At 40.9% G+C, this 25621-nt stretch overlaps 1 protein-coding gene across 1 annotated transcript in view; it reads right to left on the bottom strand.

Annotated features, from left to right (window-relative positions):
- cntn1b (contactin 1b) overlaps nt 1–25621 on the bottom strand; it is a 259706-nt gene that overhangs the window by 53140 nt on the left and 180945 nt on the right. Inside the window, exons 16-17 of the mRNA XM_007894635.2 lie at nt 24268–24417; nt 55–125 (exon numbers count right to left, since the gene is read on the bottom strand). Of these exons, the coding sequence (XP_007892826.1) occupies nt 55–125; nt 24268–24417 (221 nt within the window). The remainder of the gene's footprint in view (nt 1–54; nt 126–24267; nt 24418–25621) is intronic.

Below are 25621 nucleotides of genomic sequence, written 5' to 3'. Positions count from 1 at the left end.
TGAAAGCAACAAAGAAAGCCGCCCCTTAGAGACTACACTTGTTACCAAACATACCGTCCATGTTACTGTCAGTTCCCGGTGGTTTCCTCCCCCTCCTCCGACATCAGACGGAGCCACAGTTGGAGCTGGAGGAAGAAGATGAAAGGCATCTTTAATGTCTGGATGGGGGAAACCCATTGTGAGGAACCCACTCACTATTGTTTTAAATGAAAAGCAATACATGTGGCTCATCTAATTAAAATAACAGTGACCAGCACGTAGAGTTGCCACAGATCCCACCACAGTCAAGACTGTTTTTTCGCTACTGTTCTAAGACAGCTACCAGCTCATGTGCATGACCACTCAGGCAGGTTTGGTAGCAAGATTTAGTTGAATTTCTTATTTTTCTACCCACTCCAGTTTTATTTCCTAAGGTCACCAACTTATTTGTCTACATTTTCACTGATTCGTCACCCTCCACTACCATTTCTTCATGAGTGAGATGAGACTGGTAGCAATGATGGCAGATTTCATGATAATAATAATAATAATCCTTGCATGTGATATACAACAACAACGCCCTTCACGCCGGGTAGCGTCCCGGAGTGTCTTTGAGATGTCTCAAAACGCTTCAAAGGATATACGGTAAAGTGGTTTGACTGTATATTTTGTGGGTGAAAGTGGCAGCCCATTACTCATAGCATTGTTCCACAAAAAGCCATGGAGTGAGTGACCAATTTTATCTGGAGGATTGTTGCCACAACACTGGGAGAAGCTACCCTTCTCTTTTCGATTAATGCTGTGGAATTGTTAGCATCCACCTGAACAGGTAAACGGGACATCGGTTTAATAACCTATATAAAGTACACAATGACAACAACCACAAAATTACATTTGTATAGCGCCTTTCACGTCGGGAGGACGTCCCAAGGTGCTAGACAATCAGTGTTTTGAGCCGAGCTGGGGGTGAGGATTGGGGACGGTGGAGGGCATGGGAGGAAGGAGGGTGACTGGAGGCATAGTCGAAGAGGAGGGTATTGAGATGGGTCTTGAAGGACGCAAGACGGAAGGACTAAATTCCAGAGGGTGGGGACAGAGTGGCTGAAGGCTTGCCCGCCAATGGTGGGGTGGGCGAGGCGGGGGACATGAAGCAGGCCAGAGCCCACTGAATGGAGGGATCGGGCAAGTTGGTAGGGGTTAAGAGGTGACAGAGGTAGAAGGGAGCAACGCCTTTCGTCAGAACGGCCATCAATCTGAAACGTTAACTCATTTTCCTCTCTCCATGGATGCTGCCTGACCTGCTTGTGTTCCCAGTGACTTAATGCGTTTATACCAGATTTCCAACATCTGTAGTAATTTGCCTTTTGAATATTTTATATCTCATGGATTTAAATGCACAATGGGATAAGGGGATCTGAAGAGAACTGCAAACATTCCTTCAACGCGTGATGAGTCATGCAACTCAAAAATGCTATATCACTTTTCCTGTCCTTACACCTTTCAGGTGTTGGACCTATGGAAACGCCTGAATGTGCCCCCAAAGTCTACTATCTGCGTATCTGCCTTGGAAATGGCACCTCTTCCTTAGGTGCCACTTTATTGTAAACCACCCTGCAAGCATGAGAACCATCAAAAGACAGAGGATTGGTGGATGAGCTTTCTTGTCTAACACCCAAATGACAATACTTGCTGCTTTGAGCAGCTCCTGTGAGCAGATGCTCTACTTTCAACAGCGATGGTTAGCACAGAGAGCCATGGCGGTAGCAGAAGAGCAGCAAGCGGCAGAAGATGCACCCTGTCCCAGCCTAGTGGAAGCTATGATTGCACTTTTATAGGAACTTTAAAGGAACTATCATGTTATCCTTCATTGGCATATTACACATTTTCAACTTGATCTATTTTCACTTGAATTGCCTGTTACACAAGTTTTCTTTTGATGTGGATTAAACAATTCCATCTTATTCACTTGAAACAAGTAACACTAGTATGTGTTCATTAGTTACTGGTCCAAGGCCCCAGAGGACGGCTGAGAATTTTGCATGGCATACCCTACATATTCATTTCAATGAAAATGAAACACTTTATCGAATTACTTATCTCCAACTTCTCTATAATTTTCAGTAAAATCAAACTTTCCCGCAGCTGTCTGAGTGATAATCCTGGCAAATCCAGATCACAGGTGGCTGGGAGTTGCTCCTCTAATTGAATAGCCAGAGCAACAGATCAGTTTGTGGATTAGTTTGCATGTCTAGCTTTTGCTGAGGTACTCCGGGATTATGAAAAAAAAGTTGCTTTTATGCCTAATTTAAATGACACGTTTTATGCTGGCTTGCTGTGAAAAAGAAAACGGGATAAATCTGGAGTGAGTTGTACAATTGCAAAGTCATTCGCATTGAGAACTGGCTCCCAGAGACTGACTTGAGACGGTTTTGCCAGGAAATCGGGTTTCACTGCTCCAGTATTAAGTGTATGTGTGCACTTGCTCAAAATTTGTTTTTTTTAGACGTTCTTGGTGGTGCAATGGACTTGCCAAGAGCTGTTGAGGGACAATATTTAATGCTGTGTGACGATCTTCTTTGAAGAAAACTTGCAACAGTTAGCAGTGCTATCCTCAGCCTCCGCAAGCTGAGAGTGAATGAGAGCGGGAAATATAAATTTGGCTGCTTGCTCAGAATCTTTCTGTTGCTGGAAAGAATGTCATATTGTTTTCAAAGCTATAAAGCAAGTTTCATTCCATATGTTGAACTTTACTGCAACAAAAAAAATAGGATCAAAGTCAAAATTCCTGTGAGTTTTCTAATTGCATAATTACAGAGTTTTGTTTTAGCCTAATGATTAAATTTTATAGTAAATGTACAACAATAAAATATCAACAATAAGAAGACAAAAATACAACGGAGGGTTGTATTGATATTTAAACATAACGAAGACTGGTGTCTAATCTCGTAATGACCGACTAAGAACTAACTCGTTTTCAACCACAATTGTTTCTTTCCCATCAACATAAACACTAACTGATGTTACCTGTTTATCGCTGGCATTTTGCGGAATTGAGGACAAATACAGCATTAATCTGCTGTGGCTCCAACATGGTAACCATGCACAGTATTGCTGGATAAACAGAAATTCCAGCAGGAATTGTCCCTTATCCCCGTGCGCAGCAAATCCTCCTCTTAGTCCATTCGCGCTTCGCTAATACCCCTTCGTCAAACGTATAAATTTTCGTAAATTATTATTGTCTGTTTAGTTTTTTGTTTCTTTTTCTGATATAAACACTTTATAATTTGAACTTTAATGCACCCATACACTGACTAAATATTTGAGGGAAAAGGGAATAGAGGTGTGATGATTAGCAAGGTGGAGGTATGTATGGAGTATAAAAACTGACACAGATTAGTTGGGGGCAAATGGCCTCTTTCATTGCTGTAGATTCTATGTAATTCTATGCAAACATGAAATACAACTCTCAGAAATCAGATGACAAGTTGGTCATCTGCTGTTTAGGTTAACATTAATTATTCTGTGCCACAATTCAAAAATAGAATGGAGTTTCTCCAGGGTCCTGGCCAATAAGTCTCCAGATCAATTGGCCATTCCCTTCATGACCATTTGTGGAACCAGCTTTGAGCAAGTTGACTGCCATGTTAGCCTCCAAATACAGGATCACTCCACTGGCCCTGGACAGTACTTAATTGTGAAATGCTTTGAAATTGTCAATGTTATTGGAGCTACAACATATCCAAGGATTATTATTATCATTATTATAAAATGTTGCTTCCTGACTTGCAAAAATATTGTTTTAAGAATCGTGTGCCATTTTCACACAGTACTATGATTCAGAAAAAACAAATGAAAATATTTACAGGGAAAGGCATGCTTTCAATGTACAAAAATACTTCACCTTGAGACATTTGGTTAAAAAACATGTAGTATTGATATATTTTTCTTACAATATCCTGAATGGAAGTAGAATGCACTTGGATTTACGAGTTACATTTGGTCCCATGGAATTGCAAAGCTTTGTGAAAATGAGCAGCTTTGTCATATGACCTCTAAACCAAACACCTCATCTCTGCTGAGCAATCCACTCAAAATTAGTAACCTCAACCGTGCATTTTTTCAGACTAAACAGGTCCTGACTTGATGCTAAGCATTTAGCCTCTTTTGTGAAGAGGAGAAGGGAATAGTTGGATTTATGGTTGCACTTGAATTGTGATCACCAAATAGATTTCCTTTTACCAGAAGATAAACAACCATTAAACCATGTCTTGCTTTTCAATTTTTTTTGCATTGTGTCCCTTGTTTCTGTATGGTGTTTAATGAGACAGACATTAATCATCACACAGAACCCCGCCTCTCCTCGCCACATTCACATGTGTTTTGCAGCAGTAATGACTAGATGGCAATCAGGAACAGAATCCAAGATGTTTCTCCCCGACATCACAGAAGTAAAACCAATTATAGCACCTCATTGCTGCCCTGTCTGAAATCAACTCAGTCCACACAAGCAGGCAACCTGCAACCTTCTGCTCAATTCAGCTAATCCTAACATCGAGCAAGAGGCCAACAGGGAATCTGTTTAAAGCTTTTAAAAGTCTTTGGTACCTCACAATAGTTTATACTGAAGTTCTCAGCGCTGTCAATAGGCCAACAAAGGGTTTACTGCTCTCCAGAAACGGAGATAGATACGAAAGAATTCTCAACACTGATCAACATATTATACCTTGAAGATTTTCAATTTTTAAAAGGCTACTGAAATGACAAATATACCTAAAGATAATACAAGTTCACATATGCTGATGACTTTCTGTTATCTCCTTGTTACTGTGTCCAAAGCTTCAGCTTTGCTAGTTGGAAAATGCCTGGGCATAGATTTTTTGCACACCCACGGGCTTCAAGAAGCTCCACTGTAGAGCTGCGGTGGACATGAAGTGCTGTACCTGCTCTACTGCCCCTATTCATCACAACACTGATGTCACAGGAGGGTGACATTGCTCTCCAAAAAACAAAAACAACAAAATTACATTTGTATAGCGCCTTTAACATCGGGAGCACATCTCAAGGTGCTGGAGAGACAGATTTTGGACCCGAGCTGGGGGTCGGGGAGGGTGGAGGGAAGGGGGGGGAAGCAGGGAGATCAAAAGCACGGTCGAAGAGGAGGGTCTTCTCTCAGGCTCCCTCCAAAACAGAATAAAACACCTTAATGAGGTGACTGAATGACAACAAAAACAACAACAACTATTTCACATGGGGAAGTGTCTCAGAGTGCTTAACAAAGACGGTGTTTGACATTGAGCCTGGGAGAAATGGGGGATAACCATAGGTACATTTGAAGAGGACGGTCTTCAGGTGTCATCTGAAGATGGGAAAAGAGGGGCCGGGGAAAAGGATTGAGGCAGGGAGTCGTTTAGAAGTTGCCTTTATGCTGCAGTGACAGCAGCCCTGCATTTCATGAAGACAGTGGTGTAATCATTTCACGATGCGCTCCTGCTTTCAGCTCAAGCCACATCTCGAGAGCACACATCCATCACCACAGTGAGAAGCTGCTTTACAAAACATTAGATTGTATCCTGTTCACTGGCAATACAACAGAAGAATAAAACCACAAAGGAATGTCCAGTGTGATACTGAACTGCACGCCTCAGAGAAACAATCACCGTCTGCAAACAAAAACATGTTTAGTCAGCAGATTTCTCAGAGCATCGTGTGACCTGTGCAAGTGGCGGCCCTTCTCCAAAATGTATGATTTTTAAAAATAGTTTACTGAAAGAAAATTTAGAGAAAATATTTCTCATTCTTTATGTACAGTGGACGCCTGATTAAAACCTAACTGGTTTGCCAAGAAACACTGTGGGCGGAACAGGACTCCTGAAAGTGGGAACAATCGGGATTGATGCACTGGAATTTTATACTTGGATTTCTTTTTAGGAGCTGTTTCTGTAACCCTCATTTGGCCTGTAAATGCTGGAAATAAAATCATATTTCCACACTAATAGCAAAGCCAGATAGTCTCCCGAGTTACTTGCCCGAAAAAATAAAACCATATTGGTGAAATAGGTCATATGAAGAAATAAAGAGGCCTCTGTGGGACTAAATTCTTCTGCAGAGGCGCTGTTGCAACTTGAATGCCTACCCTCAGAAAGGGATGGACAGAAGAACACTATGTGCACACCACCTTATTAACTGCAGGACTTGGCAAGGTATTCCTTGTTAACCTCTCCCTGTCAACTGGCACCATTCCCACCCCCCTAAGAACAGCTGTCATCACCCCGAGCCTAAAAAAACTTCCCTGAACCCATCCCTGCTCACTAACTACCGCCCCCATCTCCAACCTCCCTTTTCTTTCCGAGGTCCTTGAAAGAGTTGTTGCTTCCCATCTTCATTCCTTCCTCTCCTGGCACTCCCTTTATGAACCAATCCAATTGAATTTCCGTGCTGCCCACAGGATGAAACAGCCCTGGTCAAGGTGATAAATGACATTCTGTCCATCTGTGACCAGGGCTCCCTCTGTCTCCTCATCCTGTCTGCTACCTTTGACACTGTGGACCACTCTATTCTCCCCCACTACCTCTCCTCTCACCTTAACCTTCAAGGTTCTGTCCTTGAATGATTCAGATCCTATCCCTCACAACGGTTCCACTTTGTCTCCACAAATGGCTTATCCTCCAGCCCCTGTACCATTTTATGCAGTGTTCCTCAGGGCTCTATCCTCGGTCCTCTCCTCTTCAACCTGTACATACTCCCTCTTGGTGACATCATCCACAGACATGAGGTCAACTTCCACATGTACGTGAATGACCCCCAACTTTATCTCTCTGCCTCCACCCTCGACCCCAGGACCTCTGATGTCCTGACAGACTGGCTGTCAGACATCAAGTCCTGGATGAGACCCAACTTTCTACAGTTCAACGTCAGCAAGACCGAGGCTATCCAGATTGGCTCACACCAGCGCCTCTGGACCTCAGGCACTGGCAGCATCAGCATCCAGGGATGCACAATCCACCTCACCAAGCCAGTCAAGAACCTAGGTGTCTTGTTCAACCCTCAACTGTCCTTTCTCCCCAACATCCGTGCCATAACTCCACCTCTGCAACATTGCCCAACTCTGCCACTGCCTCAAACCTCAGGCTGCCGAAACCATCATACATGCCTTCATTACAACCAGGCTCAACTATGTCAATGCCCTGATTGTCAGCTTCCCCAACTCCTCCCTCCATACGCTGCAAATCATCCAGAACTCTGCAGTCTGTGTCCTCACCTGCACCAGGCTCCATGACCCTATCACCCCCATCCACTGGCTTCCCATCACACAGAGGATCAAGATACTGGTCCTCACCATCAAAGCCCTCCACGGCCTTGCTCCCCCTACCTCTGTGACCTGCTAACCCCCTTCCAACCTGCCCACTCCCTCTGCTCAGCAGACTCTGACCTGCTTCATATACCATTGGCAGGCAGGCCTTCAGCCACTCCGTCCCCATCCTCTAGAACTCCATCCTGTATTCACAGCACCTCGCCCCCTCCCTTGCATCTTTCAAAGCACGCCTCAAAACCCTTCTCTTCGACCGTGCCTTTGGCCACCCTCCTATCCTCCCTACCCTCCACCCTCCCCGATCCTGCCCACGAGCTCGGGTCCGAAACACTGACTGTCCAGCGGCTTGGGGCATCCTCCTGATGTGAAAGGCGCTTTACGAATGTAATTTTGTATTGTATTTGTATTGTATTGTAATCCTGACACTACTAGGAGCTCAGCAAGCAGTGAGGGGGTCAAGAAGAATTAGATGCATTGTGATGGGGGAATTGGTAGCAGACAGCCACAGAACCACTGGAGCAGATCAGCTTAATTCTTGTTTACATCACTTGTACAGTCAGCTGCAACATCTGATCATTTTGTGCCACCAATCTGCTTATGGGCTGAGTGAGTGCAGATAATGATATAATATACATGTCTGGATATTATTTGACGAGCTATAAAGCCTTTGGTAAACTTAGTGTTCATCCAGATAGTGTTATATGTAGAAGAAGCTGTTTCAACAACAGATCATAACATCCAACCTCCAAAAATGCTTCACTACCAGTTGTATGAATGAGACTTTGCCATTTCCACATCTGGTATCCAGTATTGTTCTGGCCTTTCTGAATGAGACTGCCAATTAAGTGTCAACTTGTAACATATTATAAGTGGTTTTGAACTGTGGACTCAATTTCACCGAAGACCTGGGCTGAGAATCTTCCAATGCATCTTGGCACATCACTCACACAGTAAGGAGTGTTGGTGGTTTGACTTCACTGCAGGACCCTGTACCTTAGGTCTTCAGAGCCATTAACTTTCACTATAAATAAAGGTAATGCTAAAGATAAAATCTATTTTCAGCCCATGTAGTTAAAAAAACACAGAAAATTCAAGGCTGAACATAAAATTAACTGTTCGATAAAGTTGTTACTCACTGCTTTCATAATATTATCACCACTGTGCAAAACAACCAGAGATAAAACCCATCTTGAGAATTGCTTCAAGAACTTTAGAGAAGGGAGTTTCCCAGAGTGTCCTGGTCAATAATTCCTCAAATAAAATTGGACATTCTTTTCATGGATGTTTGTGGGACATTGCTGTACACAAATTGGGCTACCATGTTCACCCAAAAAACAAATGGTCAAACCACTTTACAGCGTAACCTGTGAAGCGCTTTGGGATATCCTCCTAACATAAAATGCACAGTACCAAATGAAACGATTATTATTATGCAATAAATACTGAATACATTGGTAAGCTGACTCCAAGATTAAGAATTTCGAGAAATTGGGGCACAGTAAACGGAAGTTGTTGAGGTTGTCACCCATTCACCAGCTCTGAAAGGTTTCCACAGTAACCTGTGAACAGTGACTGTCCTCCTTAGGGGGGAGGTAAGCTGGGGGTCTCCTTGGAGCTGAACTGACTCCCATGCTTTGCAATGAAATGTCGGAATCGAGCCTGTTCTCTGAAGGACTCTCAGTAGACTGGTTCCTGAGCCAAGCGGGTCCACAGTATTCCAGGGCTCTGCTGATGACAGCACAGCCAGCCTGGCTCATCCGCGGGACGTGGAAGGGCAGACCAGTCACTGGGGCAGGGATTCCTCCCAATCAGCTCTTGTTAACCCTGCAAGCCAAAGCCTGTCACGGGTAGGGTGGTCCTGGCTGGGAAGCTTGCCAGACAGCGATATCAATGGCAAGCTATGGTTTTAGCTGGTTAGACTCCAGCAGTACATCAACGCACACTCTGGGCCCCCCCAGGCTTTGACTCTTGGCAAGCTGCGCCTAATACTTTCTGGAATTAGGTAAACAGGATGCATCCCTCTAGGGAGAGAATGAAATTCCACTCCAACAATCTATCTCTGGGATTTCCATGTATAGGTGAGATGCATTGAATTCTCAGTTTGGCTTGGATACCCTTAAACATAGTGATGGGTTTCCGCATGTGTCAGGCACCCAGCTGACCAAAAAAAAATGACCACAGTGGAGGTCAATGATATGTTTTCTTTACAAGCCGCTAACCTCCATGCTAACCTCAAGAACATAACCTTCACTGCAAAAACAGCGACATCTTCATTGCATCTGGTGGCAGGCAGGCTTTTAATTTTAAAAAAATAGGCTTCTATGGTCTCCATGACTTTGGGAGGGAAAGAGGGGGGAATTAACAAATGTGGAGCAATGCTACTTTAAATTGTGGGTTGTTCTGGTTAGGAAAAAATCCACTCATTACTCCAGTTGCTTTGCTGATCAAGTTACAATGATTACAGTGAAACAAGGACAATCACTCTACCCTGTGGCAACACTATTTCAAATGCCTTTTCCATAGAGAAAACAATGTGAATATTCGTGTGGTCTTCCAAAAAAAATTGCCTTGAAACCTGCATTTCAATTTATATTGCTTTCAGATACAAAGACAAGTATCTATGATCTGAAATAAGTGCAGTCCAAATAAAAACAATAGTAATCCACTCTTGAATAATATTGTGAACTGGCACTGATATGCATGGTTTAGGCTAACAAAATGTTCCTTAGATGGGAGATGCATTCAGGTGCGTCTAGCTGTTGCCATGGTGCACCAAATAACTTCATAATACATCAGAAGTTTCCAGGTTACAATATACTGAAATAAACAATAAATAACAATGTGGAGCTTGGATTGCCATCAGTAATCAAAGATATAGTTAGTCATTATAGAAGTCCTGTCTTTGCTTTATTACAGGATTAGGCACTAAGGATTTTACAGTTCATTCATTGGTGCCACATTAAAGGTATTATGGGCAATAATACTTGGATATCTGTGATTTGTGATACTATCACTGGTTCTCTAAAGTCTACTGAGACAAAATGTGCCTTAAACTATACTTTCTTGCTGTGGAAGCAAGAAAAAAGAGATGTATTATGTGTTTTGGAGATTTTCTTCTTCCACCGTGCCTATGGTCACATTCCCTTTCTTCATGGCTCGGCGTCAGACTACACCATTGAAATGCTACCTTGCGGTAAGGGCACTATATAAATGTTATTTTTGCCCTTTTAATTTCTTGAAGAAGAGTATGGAAGTTTGAGGCAACAAAGTGGCTTGAATCATTAAAATGAACAAGACCAATAACAATTTACTTTTAAATAGTGCCTTTCATGGAGGGGATGATGTTTCAAAGTGTTTCGCACAGTTGACTGGAAGTCTGGAAGTCCGAGCTGAGGGAAAGGGAGGGAAGGTGGCCAAATACTCAGTCAAAAAGATAAGTGAAGGAGCTGCCATTTGAACGGACAAAATGAAGATGTGAGAAAGGTAAGAGTGAAACCAAGAAAGAAGATGAAGCAGAGGTGGAACAGAGATGGAGAAGACAGTTTTCATAGCAGTAGAGAGATAGAGGAGAACAAAGAGGCAAAGAGAGCCATGGAAGTAGAAGGAAAGTATGTCATTGGTGATTTGAATCAGGATAGTTTCAGTGCTTGGTGGGGAGGGAATCTGATTGAAGGGGCTCACAAAGGGAGAGAGTGAAGACAGAGGAGGAAGTGAAGGTAGAGGAGGGAGTAAAGCTGGGAGTCAATAACTCATTCAAACATCTTGAAGAGGAGGGAAAGGATGGAGCAGCAGGAAAGCATGGAGGGGTCGAGTGAAAGTTCTTGATGTTGGCAGTTTTGAGGAGGATAGGGTGAGTATTGTGCTCATGGAGAGGGTGAGGTTTATGATGTCAGCTTGCAAGAGAGTGAGGAAGAATGAAGCCTTCATTCTCTTTTCTAGTTTTGTTTCCATTTGTGAATTGTTCACTCACAAATATTTCATTCAAGGAAGTGGAAAGAACCCAAATAGCCTTGGACATTTTAACAGTCACCATGGGGCTCCAATGAAATCACAAGATCACAAGAGAGGTTTGGTTGAAGAAGGTTCTTCAGCCCTTTTTTTTACTCTTCCACAATACCAACCTGAGCAATACCAACCTGAGTTCAATTCCAGGCAGGGCGAAACCTTGGGCAAGTTTCCTTACTCCACACGCCTAATAATAATCCCTCCAAAAACCCAAAACAATAATAAATTGGTCATTTTCAATCTACGACTGTTTGTGGGACATTGCTGTGCGCAATTGGCTGCCGCGTTCGCCCACAAATATACAGTCAATTCACTTTACAGTGTGTTCTGTGAAGCGCTTTGGGACGTCCTCCCGACGTGAAAAGCGCTATATCAAATGCAAGGATTATTATTATTATTATTATCTTATCACAGCATCAAACTGTTCCTTAAATGAGCCCAACATGCAAGTCTGCACAACCTTTCCTAGTCACTGATTACATTGTAAACCACCATGTATGTAAAACTGAAGAAACAGGAACAAAATCAGCCTTTTGTTGCTCAAAATGCAACATCTAATTTCTGTGCATCACACCTTCTGAGTCAGCTTGACTTAGTTGGTAGCACTATTGCCTGTGGGTCAGAAATAAAGTTCAATCCCCATGTTGGGAATTGAGTTCAAAGCCTTGGCTGACATTCCAGCAGAGGATTTTATTGTTGAAGATGATGTCCTATGGATGAGATGTTAAACCAGGTGCTATTTATCTGTCTGTTCTCGTGTACGTTAAAAATCTCATGAGTCTGTTCGAAAAGAAGACACTTCCGGTGTCCTTGACATTAATCCTCCATCTTAATTTGTCACTCAACTGAATGTGGGACCTTATTGTGCACAAACTGGCTGCTGCATTGCCTACAAAAACATTACTTGACAGTAAAAGCAATTTTGTGTTATTTTGATGCTGCAAACGCCATATCAAATGCAAGGATTGTTGACAGTAACTGATGACCTGGCGACAAGTTCACACTCACATTTCAAACAACCTTGTTCAGTTTGGTACAAGACTGGGACAGGGTCACTGGAAAGGATAATAAATTGCACCAAATGGCAATGGGATCAATTTCATGTCACCAAAATACTGCTCTTAACTGGATTGTGATTCAACTGCTTAATGAATAAACCTAGGCATCCATTAAGAGATCTTAAAAAAGGAATAACCTTTAGGGCACCATTGCACATGGAAACGCTTCTGTTGTTTCTAAAAGCTGGTTTCTAGAGTACTTATTAAGAGTTCATTTTCTTGACATGGCTTAATGGTTTGTAAGTGTTATGGAATTCATAACCACGCAGCAAAGGCTGTAAGCTTCTCCTGTGAATCATTAACCAGGTTACGATGGAGTTTGCAGAATTGCTTGCTTCACAACTTGGTCACAATGCATTTGTCATTGAAGGATGAATGAATTCCAATAAGCCCTTACAGAACAAGTTGAAATCTCCAAAAGACTTAAAGCCAAATCATCAAAGCTCATTGACTCAGCATCAAACATCCTCTTCTTCAGTTAGCAATCAAGTAAGAATTCTGAGTACAAAAATACATTATTATTATTTTTTATCCAGAGATGAATCACTCATTTAGTATTGAGACAGTGCCTCAGAATTATCCTTTAATAACCTGGTCAGCTCAGCTTGAGAAAACAAGGCTTGGCAGTGAAAGCTCATGGGCTTCAATCAGTTTTAAATCAAAATGTAACTATAACACATTATTTTTTTGAAATATTGATTTCCATGATTTCCATGAATACAGTATTTGCAGGAATATTATGAATTGTTCTCATGCTTAGTGTTCCTCCAGGAGCCATTCTAAATCCTCAGTTCCATGTATTAACTAATTGCTTAGATGTGAAAAGGATTGCAAGTACTAATTATGACTGACAACAAAGTTCCAGATAACCTGGACAAATAAATTGTTTTCGATTGCTGCTGGAAAGGTAACGTTTTTACGAACTCATGAATGGGGCATGTGCTGAATTCTAGGGTAACAGTCAGTGATGCTCATACATGTTCTTTTGCTTGTAATTGGAGCTTTATTGAGTTCTAAATAGCATAAAAGCAGCACTTACTTGGAGCATGCTTGAAGCATATGCAAGAATGTATTTGAAATTACATAGAGTGGAACCGGCTCTGAAAAAAATACTTTTGTAAGACAAGCAGATGTGATCAAACCATGTTGTTTCAAAACATTGCTAATCTGCCCTCAGTATTTGTTCCCAAGTATGGTTCTCGGTGTAGCTCTCCTAGCAATCTCGAACCTCTCTAAGACAAGCTCACCTTCTCAATCTTCATCTCATATATTGACCTCTAAAGAGCTCCCTAAAATTATAGGAAGGGAAATCAAAAGAAGAGTACAGACACCATATGCAGTCCTTGCACGAAGGTGCCATGGATAATAATAATCTTTGCATTTGATACAGCTCCTTATCATGTCTTCAAGACATCTCAAAGCACTTCACAGAATACATTGTAAAGTGAATTAACTGTATATTTTGTGGGCGTAACACGGCAGCTAATTGCCACAAATAGTCGTAGATTGAAGTGGTCAATTTTTTTTTGAAGGAGTTATTACCCCCGGAAAATCAATCTGCCGATTTACTAACAACCAGGTTCCTACTTACTGCTACGTAAACAGAGGCGAGTGGACTAAGGAAACTTGCCCAACATTTCGCCCTGCCAGGAATCAAACCCAAGTCTCTCGCTTGCGGGGGTGAGTACTCTAACCACTGAGCTACAGGACTCTATATATCCTGAAAGAACCAATTTCCTTCTGACAGTTATAACTTTTAACTAATTGATAGCGATAGAGATCATCTTTTTTTCCGTTGAAAAAATATTTTACCTCTTTTATATTTTCAGCTATAAACAGGAAGATGATTCACGACACGAGTACTAGAATAGCTAAAACTGACAAAATAAAAACATAATAATCCTTGCATTTGATCTAGCTCTTTTCACAATAGGGAGACACCTCAAAATGCTTCATAGGATTTCAAGTAAAGTGCAGCGACTGTGTATTTAGTAGGTGAACACAGAAGTCAATTTGTGCAAAGCAATTTTCCACTAAAATCCATGAAGAGAATGATCGATTTTATCTGTGAAACTCCCTTCTCTTTTTGAATAGTGCCTTGGGATCTTTAATATCCACCTGGACAGGCAGACTGGACCACGGTTTAACATCTCATTCAAATCACAGCAACTCCAGCAATGCTGCTGCATGGAAATACCACCTTAATTCAGGAGGTATCCGTGTCTGCTGAACTCAAATGCAATCGGGAAAGCTTTTTACTACCAGTTTTACTTGGAAGTTACCACTATGGCGAGGCTGGAGGAGTGATTTCACCCTACTACCAAAACCCTGCGTTCTGAGTGCAATCCCCCGGTTTGTTGAGATTTTGTGCAGAGAATCACAACTGGCCTTAGCACCACTGGACAAGAAAGGGAGGAAAACAAACAACTGTGACACCTGTTCTGACTACCATTCAACAATTCTCATTGGAAAGTGCTTGTGGTGCCGGCTGGACAAGGATAGAATCAGAATCGGACTCGTCATAATGCGAGTCTGGCACCCCCAACTACGAACTGCCTTAGTTCACACACAAAAAATGGCCACTTGAAAGCAACACTTGTGGAACTGTAAACTGTTGTGTTTTAGCAGTGGCAAATGATGGTGAACATGGGAGACAGTTTGTGAGGTTTTATGCGAGCATGAACCAGAAAATGTTCGCCTCCTTCTGATACGGTACTCGTAACACAAAGCGCCAGGTGATCACAAATAATGCTGGAGGGGAAACAAAATTGAACTGCAAAACATGAATGGAACAAAGGCAACACCATCACCAGCATTCCATGCACATTACCCCTGATCCACACTCGTACTAACTAGACTGAAGGGTTCTAAGCTCTGAACAGAATTGTCAAACACACGTGTCCTGGGAATTGAGCCGAATCTCTGTCACACTGATGCAAATCAGTTTTACATTGAACGCTGCCAGGAATGTTTGCTGGGTAATTGAAATGTACTAAATGAGATAAAGACAATAATAAACTTTGTAGATTTTGAGGTATAAGTCTCAAATTTAATTCTGAGGAACTGGCGTTCTGTTTCTGAATTAACTAGACCACCATCTCAGCAGACATGGCTTAGATTTAAGGGGATTAGATGCCGTGTTTCTCTCCCAGCCAATAAGTCTTGGGGCCTTTTCTTATGGAAACAATTAGTGATTTTAACAAAATACAAGCTCCATTGTCGAGCTCTTGACTCTGTACCAAATAGTTTGTGCCATGACGCCTGTACTTTATGTACAACACAAGAAATGAAATAAAAACAATTTCAGATCATTTTCTCTCGTTTCCAAATGCTAGACTTCCATAAGCATGATGGAGGCTCCTAAATCATTTTTATGATCGATTATCTTCACATGATGCCTGCACAAGCACAGGATTTGAGTTTAAATAGTGGGGTGTGATTTTAAGATGGATTTCTGGTTAAATATATTTGGGTAAGAGCGCAGAAACTATTCTTTTTAGAGTTGTTGCGTTGCAGACATCAAAACAAAAATCACAAGCAACTTTGCAACAGTTGTTGATGATTAAAAAACACACACTAAATGCTGTCCTATAGAGAAATAAATCTCAGCCTGTATTTTGCTCTGATAGTAGGGACTAAGGAAGTTACACAGCAGTCCATGGAAGTGCTGGTATGACTTTCTGCGTGTTGGATGAATGCAACCCGAGTAGTGTACAAGAAGTGACGTCAGCATCAATGTGAGAAGCTGGAAGTCAACTATATTTTAGCATTAGAATTTAGCATGTCAGTGACAAAAAGCTAGTGCACTGGCTTCAAGCAAACCCGCACTCAACTGTCCCTGTATTTAAGTATAAGAAGACTGTCACAGATCGGTGAACAAAAATTTGACTGATGAATTGAGCATTAAGACAGTTTGATTTTATTTTTAAAAGTATATATTATCCCTACATGTCTGCAGTATTGTAGACTCAGAATGGGACTGCAGGCTGAGACTGTGGTGAGAACACAACTGAATAGCTTGGTCGAGGCACAGATAAACTAAAGTCTGTTTTGATCTGAGCTGACATCTCCGAGCAGTGGCTTCCAATGATCAAAAGAAGATTAAATATGTTAGGTATTTAATAATAATAATCCTTGTATTTGATATTATGCCTTATCACATCAAATCGTCTCAAAGTGCTTCATAGGATTTACTATAAAATGTAATATTTGTGAAGACAGCAGCAAATTTGTGCACAGCAAAGACCCCTAAACAACTATGAAGTGAATGACCAATTTTATCTGTGGGATGGTTGGCCACCAGCATAAAGTTTCTCTTCTAAAAATAGGCAGTCATCTTCTCAGTTTAACATTTATCTGAAGGACAACACCTCCAACACTGTGTAGGAGTCTGGGTCTAGACCTTGAGCTCAAAGTCCCAACTTGGAGCTTGAACCCACAATGTTCTGACTTGGAGGCAAGTGTTAGAAGGTTGTGGGTTTTCAAGTCTGATGTTGGAACTGTGGGACTTTGAACTGACAGTCTAGACTGCCACTCGAGTACATTGCTGGGGGAGTGCTGCATTGTTGGGGCTGCCTCCTTTCAATGAGAGACATTAAACTGAGGTCCCGTCTGCCTTTTCAGGTGGATATAAAAGATACATTGCACTATTTAAAAAGAGAATGGATTTCTCTGCATGTGCTGGCCACCAATACTATAGATTAAAAGTTGATCGTTCATGTTTGTGAGACACTGCGGTAAACAAATAGATAGTATGCCTACAAATACATATCATCATTGAACGTTACCGAAAAACTCAATGAAGTGCTTTCAGATATTTTGAGGTGATAAGGGGTTGAAACTATTCCTGATGTTTGAGTTGCTTCATGACTGTAATGTTTATCTTGTTTGCAGTGTATCTCAAAATAAAACCACAGCAATTTACTGCAAAGGAGGAGGCAAATTTGAGTTTGAGGTGAAAAACATTGGTTTGTCCACAAGATGCAGGTGTTTCCCCTTATTAGCTAGCAATCAGACTCTTATGACTTCCCCATCCCACATATCAGTTTGGAGGGATATCAGCCAACAAGTTAAAATATAGCTTATTATTCCTTGCAAACCGGAAATAATTCATCATCTCTGAAGGCTTGCATTGCTTTGGAATATCTTAACTTTGCCAAATAAAACACAAATTCAGCTATGTGTTTTCAATATGGAAGATAAAATGAAACAAAGGAAAAGATGTTCAGCCTATTCAGCTTGTCACATAAATTAGATCCTATTTCACGATCCTAATTGACCAACAATCTCATCTGCAAACCCCATGATGTCTTTACTTTCCATCTGATTCTTAACCCATCAATCTTCTTTTTAAACAAACTGAATGAGTCAGCTTTGAGTGCACTCGGTGTTTTGTCTGTTTCATACCTTTCTGTGCAAAGCCATTAGTTCGCATTTGCTTGTTTCTATCTTTGCTTATAGTCACTTTGAGTATCAGACTGTATTAGGTTCAAAGTCCATTATGTTTACTCAATGGTTCACAAAAATAAATTGATAAAATATGCCTTGAAAACTTCCTCATGTGGGGGAAGCAGCCTACTTTGGAATGATATTACAAATTCAAATAATGATTTTCAATGCATCACCAGCCTGTTTAGCTCATTAATCTGGCGTGGAAATGTAGACATGTCCTCAACTCAGGGCAATACATAGCTGGAAAATTTACTGTGAAATTGAGAGTTTTGCTTATAGTAGGTGTGCTGGTTCTCATTTCCTCCTAATGTACAAAATTGTTTGATTTCTGAATTAATAATTTCAACTATTGCATTACTACCTCTCTACAATTATCAATTTACAATAATAATCCTTACATTTAAATTTTTCACCTTAAACATCTCAGAGCTCTTCACTCACTTCACTGCAATGTGTTGCCACTGTATATTTTGTAGACAAAGGCACCAGCCAATGTTCCCATAGATATGTCCTGCAAATAGCCGGGAAGTGAATCAGCAATTTTTTTATTGGGGGATTGTTGGCCGGGAGAAATCTCCTGTTCTTTTTGAATACTATTGTGGAATTTTCAAAGTTCACCCGAACAGGCAGACAGGACTTTGGTTCAATGTCTCATCCAAGGGATGGCATCTCCAACAATGCAGTACACTCTCAGCACTGATTGGATTGTCAACTTAGACGATATGAGTTCCAAGGCCTGACATGACCCACGACCCTCTGACGCAGAGGCAGAAGTGCTACCAACTGAGCCAGACTGACGCACACAATTGCAAGGTTTTTAGTCCACGATGTGGAGGCTTGGAGACCTTCTTTCTGATGGTGCTCAGAACACGTGAGTAAAAGATGAAGCGAGTGTGAATGGAATAGTTCTGAATGCTATATAATGTGCTGGTTCCACGTCGTCAGTTCCCCTTCGTTCACAATTCAAGTGCGTGGATGTAATCCCAGCCCTCTGCAATGGCTTACTGCTTCTTTGAATCCGATGGAGTAATTGAATATCATGTCAACGTTCACTGCCAAGAATGAATCTGCCTTTTACACTGATCAGGTCTGAAGATAACATTGCAAACTCTGCCAAAACACTCATTCTCCTGTCATATAGGCAGCACATCCCTCCAGGGGTAGGTCTCATGCCAATAGGAGTTTGGATGCATTGATGTGTACACCTTGGCCATATGCTTTACAATTATCCTGGCACCCCCACAATTTTTCTATACTCAGGCATTTGTATGTCAACACCTTTTTAATGTAATGAAATAAATACTGGTAAATATTCTGGGAGTTAGGCCAGCATGCAGAAAAGTATTAATAAATAGATTTATTCCATGCATCTGTGTGGTTTAATCAAGAGTGTAAATCATGCACTCTTGGCATCCAAAGAAATTACTAGGCAAATTAAATTCACTGAGAACATTTTTGATACTTTTCTGGTTAAAACAGTTGAAACAAATTGCTGCATTGCAGTATTATTTGTTAACTATCTCTCACGCCCTATTTTCTCCAGAATTTGCAGTAATGGCATCATCACAAAGGAAAGTAAATGAAACATGAGCACACCACTCAGCACTGCAGAAATTGAAATACTCTGGCAAGGCCAGGAATGACTAAACCTTTTCAAATGCCAAAAAAAAACTTAAAATTCCACACCCAAACACAATCTATGATATGAAGCAATATACACTACGGATTGAAGATAGGGTGTAACTTAATTTGAGGGCTTAGAAAACATTTATAAACCAAGAACCTTCTAAATCCTTCAATTATCTTGCAACTCACTTTCAAGTATCCACTTCTCTGTGTTACTTCCTACGAAGAAATGGATCAGATGAAACAAGACAATGTACAGATGTATTCATCCATTTGTGCTTCCTCCAAGATTTTTAACAGCTGTAACTTGTCAGATATATTCATCAAATAGCTTTCAATTTATAAAAGGTTATGTAAAATGAGTGTTAAAGCAATATGTGTTCAGTTCTCAAAGAGAGAGGTTTTGAGAGGTTATTTGAATGCACTTGTACAGATACATTTGTTGGTTTATTTTCTCAGTGTTAATAACATGAGGCACACAAAACAAGAAGTTCCTGTGTTGCAGGGACAGGGAGAATAGTTTTGAACCAGTGAGAATGTTTGAACCAAATAACATTGGGAGACTGCTCAACTCAGGAAGCAGAGAAGGCACTGTGGTTGAACGATTCATAAATCTGTGGGAGTCTCCAAAAAGCCAGAGATAAGATTGGTTGCCAACTTCCAAAAAATCTTATGGTGTAAGCCTTCAGACCATTGTCTAAAGAATGAATGGAGCAGCACCCCATTAAAATGCACTTAATTATAATGTTGGTTCGACCCCGACATTTACTTTCCTCCAAAATTGAAAATATAGGTTCTGGCTGCTTCCAGACTATCATGTTACCTCCAATTCCCTTTCTTGGGTCCTGGACATGTGCATGCCCATTTTGGCCTCCTGTACACTTGTCAGCCTTTTTAGTGCAGATGGAGCTATTTTGATTGTTGAGATATTACATTCCCCATCTTCCATGTTATTATCAGGCCCCAATGTATCATGCAGAAGTTTTGCATTTCAGAGAAGTCTTGATTTAACAGCCGGGTTTCTGCAGTTCCTTTTAAAAATTGTGAAAATTTCCAAATTAAGAATGAATTGAAGGATATTCAAAATTTTGGGCCACAATATTTTTTAGGCTCTGTGCTAAGACCATGAAAAATGTCTGGTCTCTGGAGTTAAAAGGGTTTATATGTAAATAGAAACATTTTCAATTTTCACATTAGGATTACCATTTACACTCCAGTGGACTATGCACATTGAAATTGTCCTCTCAGCATGCTGTTACCTGCTTTGCCTCTGCTGAATGAAGGGCAGTGCTCAAAGGCAAGTCAACAGCTTTCAATATGCAGAAATTATTTCCCAACATCAACTGTTACTCACTTACAACATGTGATACATTTGCATTGCTTACGTTACCATTTACCATCATATATCCTTGTGTGGAAGTAGCACATCACATATCAAAGGAAAGGCACAGGAACACCACTGACATCTAACATAACAGTCACAGTAACAAAGAGAATGTTCTGCGACCTACTTATTGTAAAACAATCTCGTGATCAATTTCTTCTGAAGAAGCGGTGGGTCGGCCCAAACTTCAGTCAAAACCTCAGTTTATCAAGTTGTGTTACTCTCGCTATTTTAGAAAAAGAAACAAATGGCCTCCACAGTCACTAATGCAAATATCAAGTTCGGAGGGCACGGGGCTGGCTCGTGCTTTCAATAATTTAAGACTGATCTGGGGGAACAACATGCATAACATGAGGGAATTCAAACAGCATCGAAAGATGTAAGGTCAGAATGAGAAAAAACACATTTAGATTGTGATGCTGCTAAGATTCATGCTCCTATCGTCTTGTCTTTTACTCAGTCTCCCTCTACTCCCTTAATGAAAATCAACAAGTTGCCATTTTAATTATTTCCAAATGTTTCAAATGAGCATATTCATGATGCTTTTTTGTTTGGTCAGCCAGGTGGAACCACACGACACATTTGGAAACCTGTCACCAAGAGTATTGAAAGAAAACTGAGAGGTCTACAGATCCCACTTAAGTAGCAGACTATTCCATAAATTGACTAAGTTGCACTGAGCTTGAGAATCTTTTGCTCCAAATCATGGCCTTATTTTGTTTCAGTTTAAAGATTTTTAGTTGGCTTGACAATTGTCAAACCAATTGTCAGTTGGCTTGACGATTGCCATGAAATGGGACACGATTGGTGATGCTCGATTACCTAGAAAACCCAAACATTTTTCCTGCTTCAATTCTTTTCAACCAGTTCCAAAAGCATAAAATCCAAAAAGGCAATTTTAACTGATTTCAAATGTTGCAAGGATCAAGAATGACATTTGAAAGAGTTATAACTCATAATAGTAATTCAGATTTATGTTCTGCTATGTTCAGCTGAGTCCTCAACAGAATGCAAACTGTCATAGTGAAACAGAATGTTCACAGAAAATGGCAAAATTACAAACAAAGGTTTTCAAAGTCTCTGTTGGCTTTTGCTATCAAATCCAAGCAGTCTGGTAAAGTTCCGATTACATAATTTACATAAAAATCAGATTAAACCATTGATGCAACACCATAACTGTACCAATCTGGACGTGGATATATAATACATTATGAGGTATCTCTTTGTGTGTAACACCATCACACCTCAGAATTACAAAAATGTCCACTCAATATTTCTTCATTCACAGCTGAAAGATGTACCAAAAATATTTGCACCACTCTTTGCAAAACGCAACAACTCAACGAATGCAACAGGAAGGATCAAAGGTTATCAGAGAAAAAATTACTGGAGATATAAATATATAAAACATGGTCTGGAGATCATACTCCTGTTTTTGGACCTGTTGAACCCAAATAGATAAACTGCTTCAGGAAAAAACAGTAGTGCAGAGAGTACACAGATATTTTTCATAGTTTTCAGACACATGCATATGCAATATAAACCTTGATCAATTGCCAAAGAATGAATGAATGAGGATCTGGGGTTAGGGGTCCTGACAGAAACATCGGAAGCTGCCTTCTGATCTTAAAGCACAAGGAAAAATTTTGCTCATTGTCTCTCACTCTAGTTTAATTTGTTATGTTCAAGAGGGATATCAGAAGAGGATGCCTAATCTGGATAAGACTGCAACATGCTTTTAATCACTATAGCTGAACAAAAACATTCAAATACCGAACGACTTGGAGAAAGGTTGAACTGTTGCTGAAATTCTGCTGTTTTATCTTTTGGATTGCAGACACTGCAAGTCTCTACGGAGCACAATAAGTCTAGATTACCACCTCATATTCCAGTTGTTTGTTTCACACACAGTGCAGTTACACTTTTAAAAAAAAAGATCAATAGCTCGATTTTCTTAATGGGCCATTTACTGTACTGACGGGATACATCACAATAGATGCGCACTCAATACGAGATGAACACAAAATAGGAACATGTTATGAAATCTGTCCAGATATTTCCCGCCCTATCCCACTAGCAAAATAAACTGAGACCATCACCTTCCCCGCGCCCCCTGCCACCTCCTCCCCCTCCCACCAATACGTTCTCATGTTTGTCGCTCAAAGTGTTGTTGAAATTGATCAAAGCTAGCTTGCATTACTTGACAAGGTTCATTTTGTTTTATAATACCTGTGAAATTCAAGGAATGGAGAGCTTGAAGCGCACCAGAACTTTCCATTATATTTACAATTCAATAGTTAATCCCACTGGTGGGATAAAGATAAATTCAGAGTTGTATTACTATATCTGAAAGTTATACGTTCATGTGAAAAAAGTTGCATGAGCGTTTGACCCTCAATACGATATGAAGCTGCTGAAGCCTAAAGAGACAACTTAAAAGTAGCTGAGACCAAGGTAGATTACAATGACAACAGGTGACACAATACCCCAGCATTTTCACTGCTGCCCAGAATACCGTTTCATCGCTTCAACTCCTGTCATTTATGTTTTATTGAACAAATATTTCAATGAATTTCCTTCCCCAAGTGATGTTCAGTATTCAGTGTTTAACACATCTGCCGATTAATTTTAAATATAAAATAAATTGATGAAAAACAATGCTTGCTTCAGAAATTAAGGTCCTGGCACTGGAAGCACTGGGTCAACATTGATATTACTTTGATCAAGTAAAGTCGATCTAAAACAGTCTTCAATGATGGATGGAGAACAAACTAATTTCCCTGTTCCTCTTTTTAAATGTTGATTGCTGCTTGAACAAAAATGAATGGCTAAATTGTGTTTGAAGAAGAGGGTTGGCAACAGCAAACTGATGTTGCATTATATTATGGTGGAATGTGTAATTTGAATTTGAAAGGTTGGTGAGGTTGTGCCAACTGGAAGTCATCCGTGGTTTCCCATTCAGAATGCAATATTGCAAGTCGAATTCTAACCTTAAGTGACGGTCAAATTTAGCTGCTCTTAATTGGGTGGGTTACTGGTTCTTTGGCAGGCACTGCTTGGAGCACCTCATTGCAAAGAAGTGGTACACACTGATGATGGTGGGGAAATTAGCTATTTGTAGGGATAGAGAGAATATACTGATGGGAAGATCAATGTCATCCCACCCCATCATGTTTACTTCTACAGCAGTGTTGTTGAAACGCAGTACTGAAAAGAAACGAGGTTGTCTGTGGCCCAGACCAACCTACTCCCTTGGCGGACATCAGTCAAAAATCATAGATACAGCATAAATATAGGCAAAATATATTTTCAATCCTACATCCAAAAATGAGTGCAGGCAGTGTACTCTGTCCCAGGAATACAGGTGTACTATTTTTCAAGAGCAAATAATTTAAAAAATGCATAACACTTTAACGATTGCAAGATATAAAAAAAATGTGCAACTGACTACCCACCTGCTTCAAGAGTCCTAACTTTAGCAGAGGGTAGACTGGGTTCTCCTGGGCCCAGAGTATTGGTTGCTACAATGCGGAATTCATAGTCCATCCATGGAATTAAGTCAACAACCTTTGCTGTTTCCATGTTGCCTTCAATATTCTGTGGGTCTAAACAAAATAAGAGAAGATCAAATGTGAGAACAGAGATAAAGACTCCTGCATCACAGATCACACGAACCATTCATCATGCTTTGCTTTTCCCATTTTATGACTAACAGATGTGTGTAAAGGGAACAAAACCACAGAATAACAATAACCCTTGTATTTGGTACAGCGTCTTCTGCATCAGGAGGACATGTTTCACAGGATTTTACTGTAAATTGCAATGTCTGTAAATTTTCTATTTGAAGGGGATTAAGCAAGCCCTCCACGGTCTTGCTCCTCCTTACCTCTCCGACCTCTTAACCCCATACCAGCCTGTCCGCTTCCTCCGCTCAGCGGATACTGGTCTGCTTCAGGTGCCCCGCACTTCCTGCCCCACCATTGGTGGTGGAGCATTCAGCATCTCTGCCCCCACACTCTGGAACTCTATCCCTCAATCCCTCCACCTCACCCCCCCACTCTCGCCTCCTTAAAATCCCATCTAAAGACCTTCCTCTTCGACCTTGCCTTTGGCCACCCTCCCATCACCCTGCTCTCTCCTGACCCCAACTCCCAGCTCTGGTCCAATAACCCTGACCGTCCAGTGCTTTGGGACATCTACACAAGGCTCTATACAAGTGTAATTTGTTGTTGTTGTTGTGAACAGAGCAGCCAATTTGTGTATCACAACATCCCACAATCAGTTATGAAATGAATAATTTTATCTGGAAGATGGCTTTCCAGGACATGGAAGAAACTCCCTTATACTTCTCTTATATTTTTGAATGATATCACTCAGGTCTTTAACGTCTCATCCGAAGAGTGCCACCTCTGACTACACAGAATTCCCCCAGCACTGCACAAGAGTGTCAACTCAGACTGTGAGTTTTAAGTCCCGGACTGAACCCATAACCTTCTGACTTGAAGGTGAGAGTGCAACCAATTGAGGCAATCTTAAATTTAGCTTGCCCATGCATCGCCGGCTGAGACCACCAAACAAAGCATGCACTGAGGTCTGAACTGGTGATCTCCCTGTCTGAAACTGCAGCTCTACACTTGGTTATACAGCTGGAACACGTAGTCACTGGAACATTGGTATTGTTTTCCTTCGAACAATGACTTGAAGTGCTTCATAACCTCTGACTATCGACTGCATTTAAAAGTAAACGGTGAGACTGTAAAACTACACGCATGGAATGTCAAGACGCTTAAACAACAAAAGACAATGTAA

This window comes from Callorhinchus milii, unplaced genomic scaffold (assembly GCF_018977255.1).
Source record: "Callorhinchus milii isolate IMCB2004 unplaced genomic scaffold, IMCB_Cmil_1.0 Scaffold5, whole genome shotgun sequence".
Taxonomy (NCBI): Eukaryota; Metazoa; Chordata; class Chondrichthyes; order Chimaeriformes; family Callorhinchidae; genus Callorhinchus; species Callorhinchus milii.
This window is presented reverse-complemented; position numbering and strand designations above follow the sequence as displayed.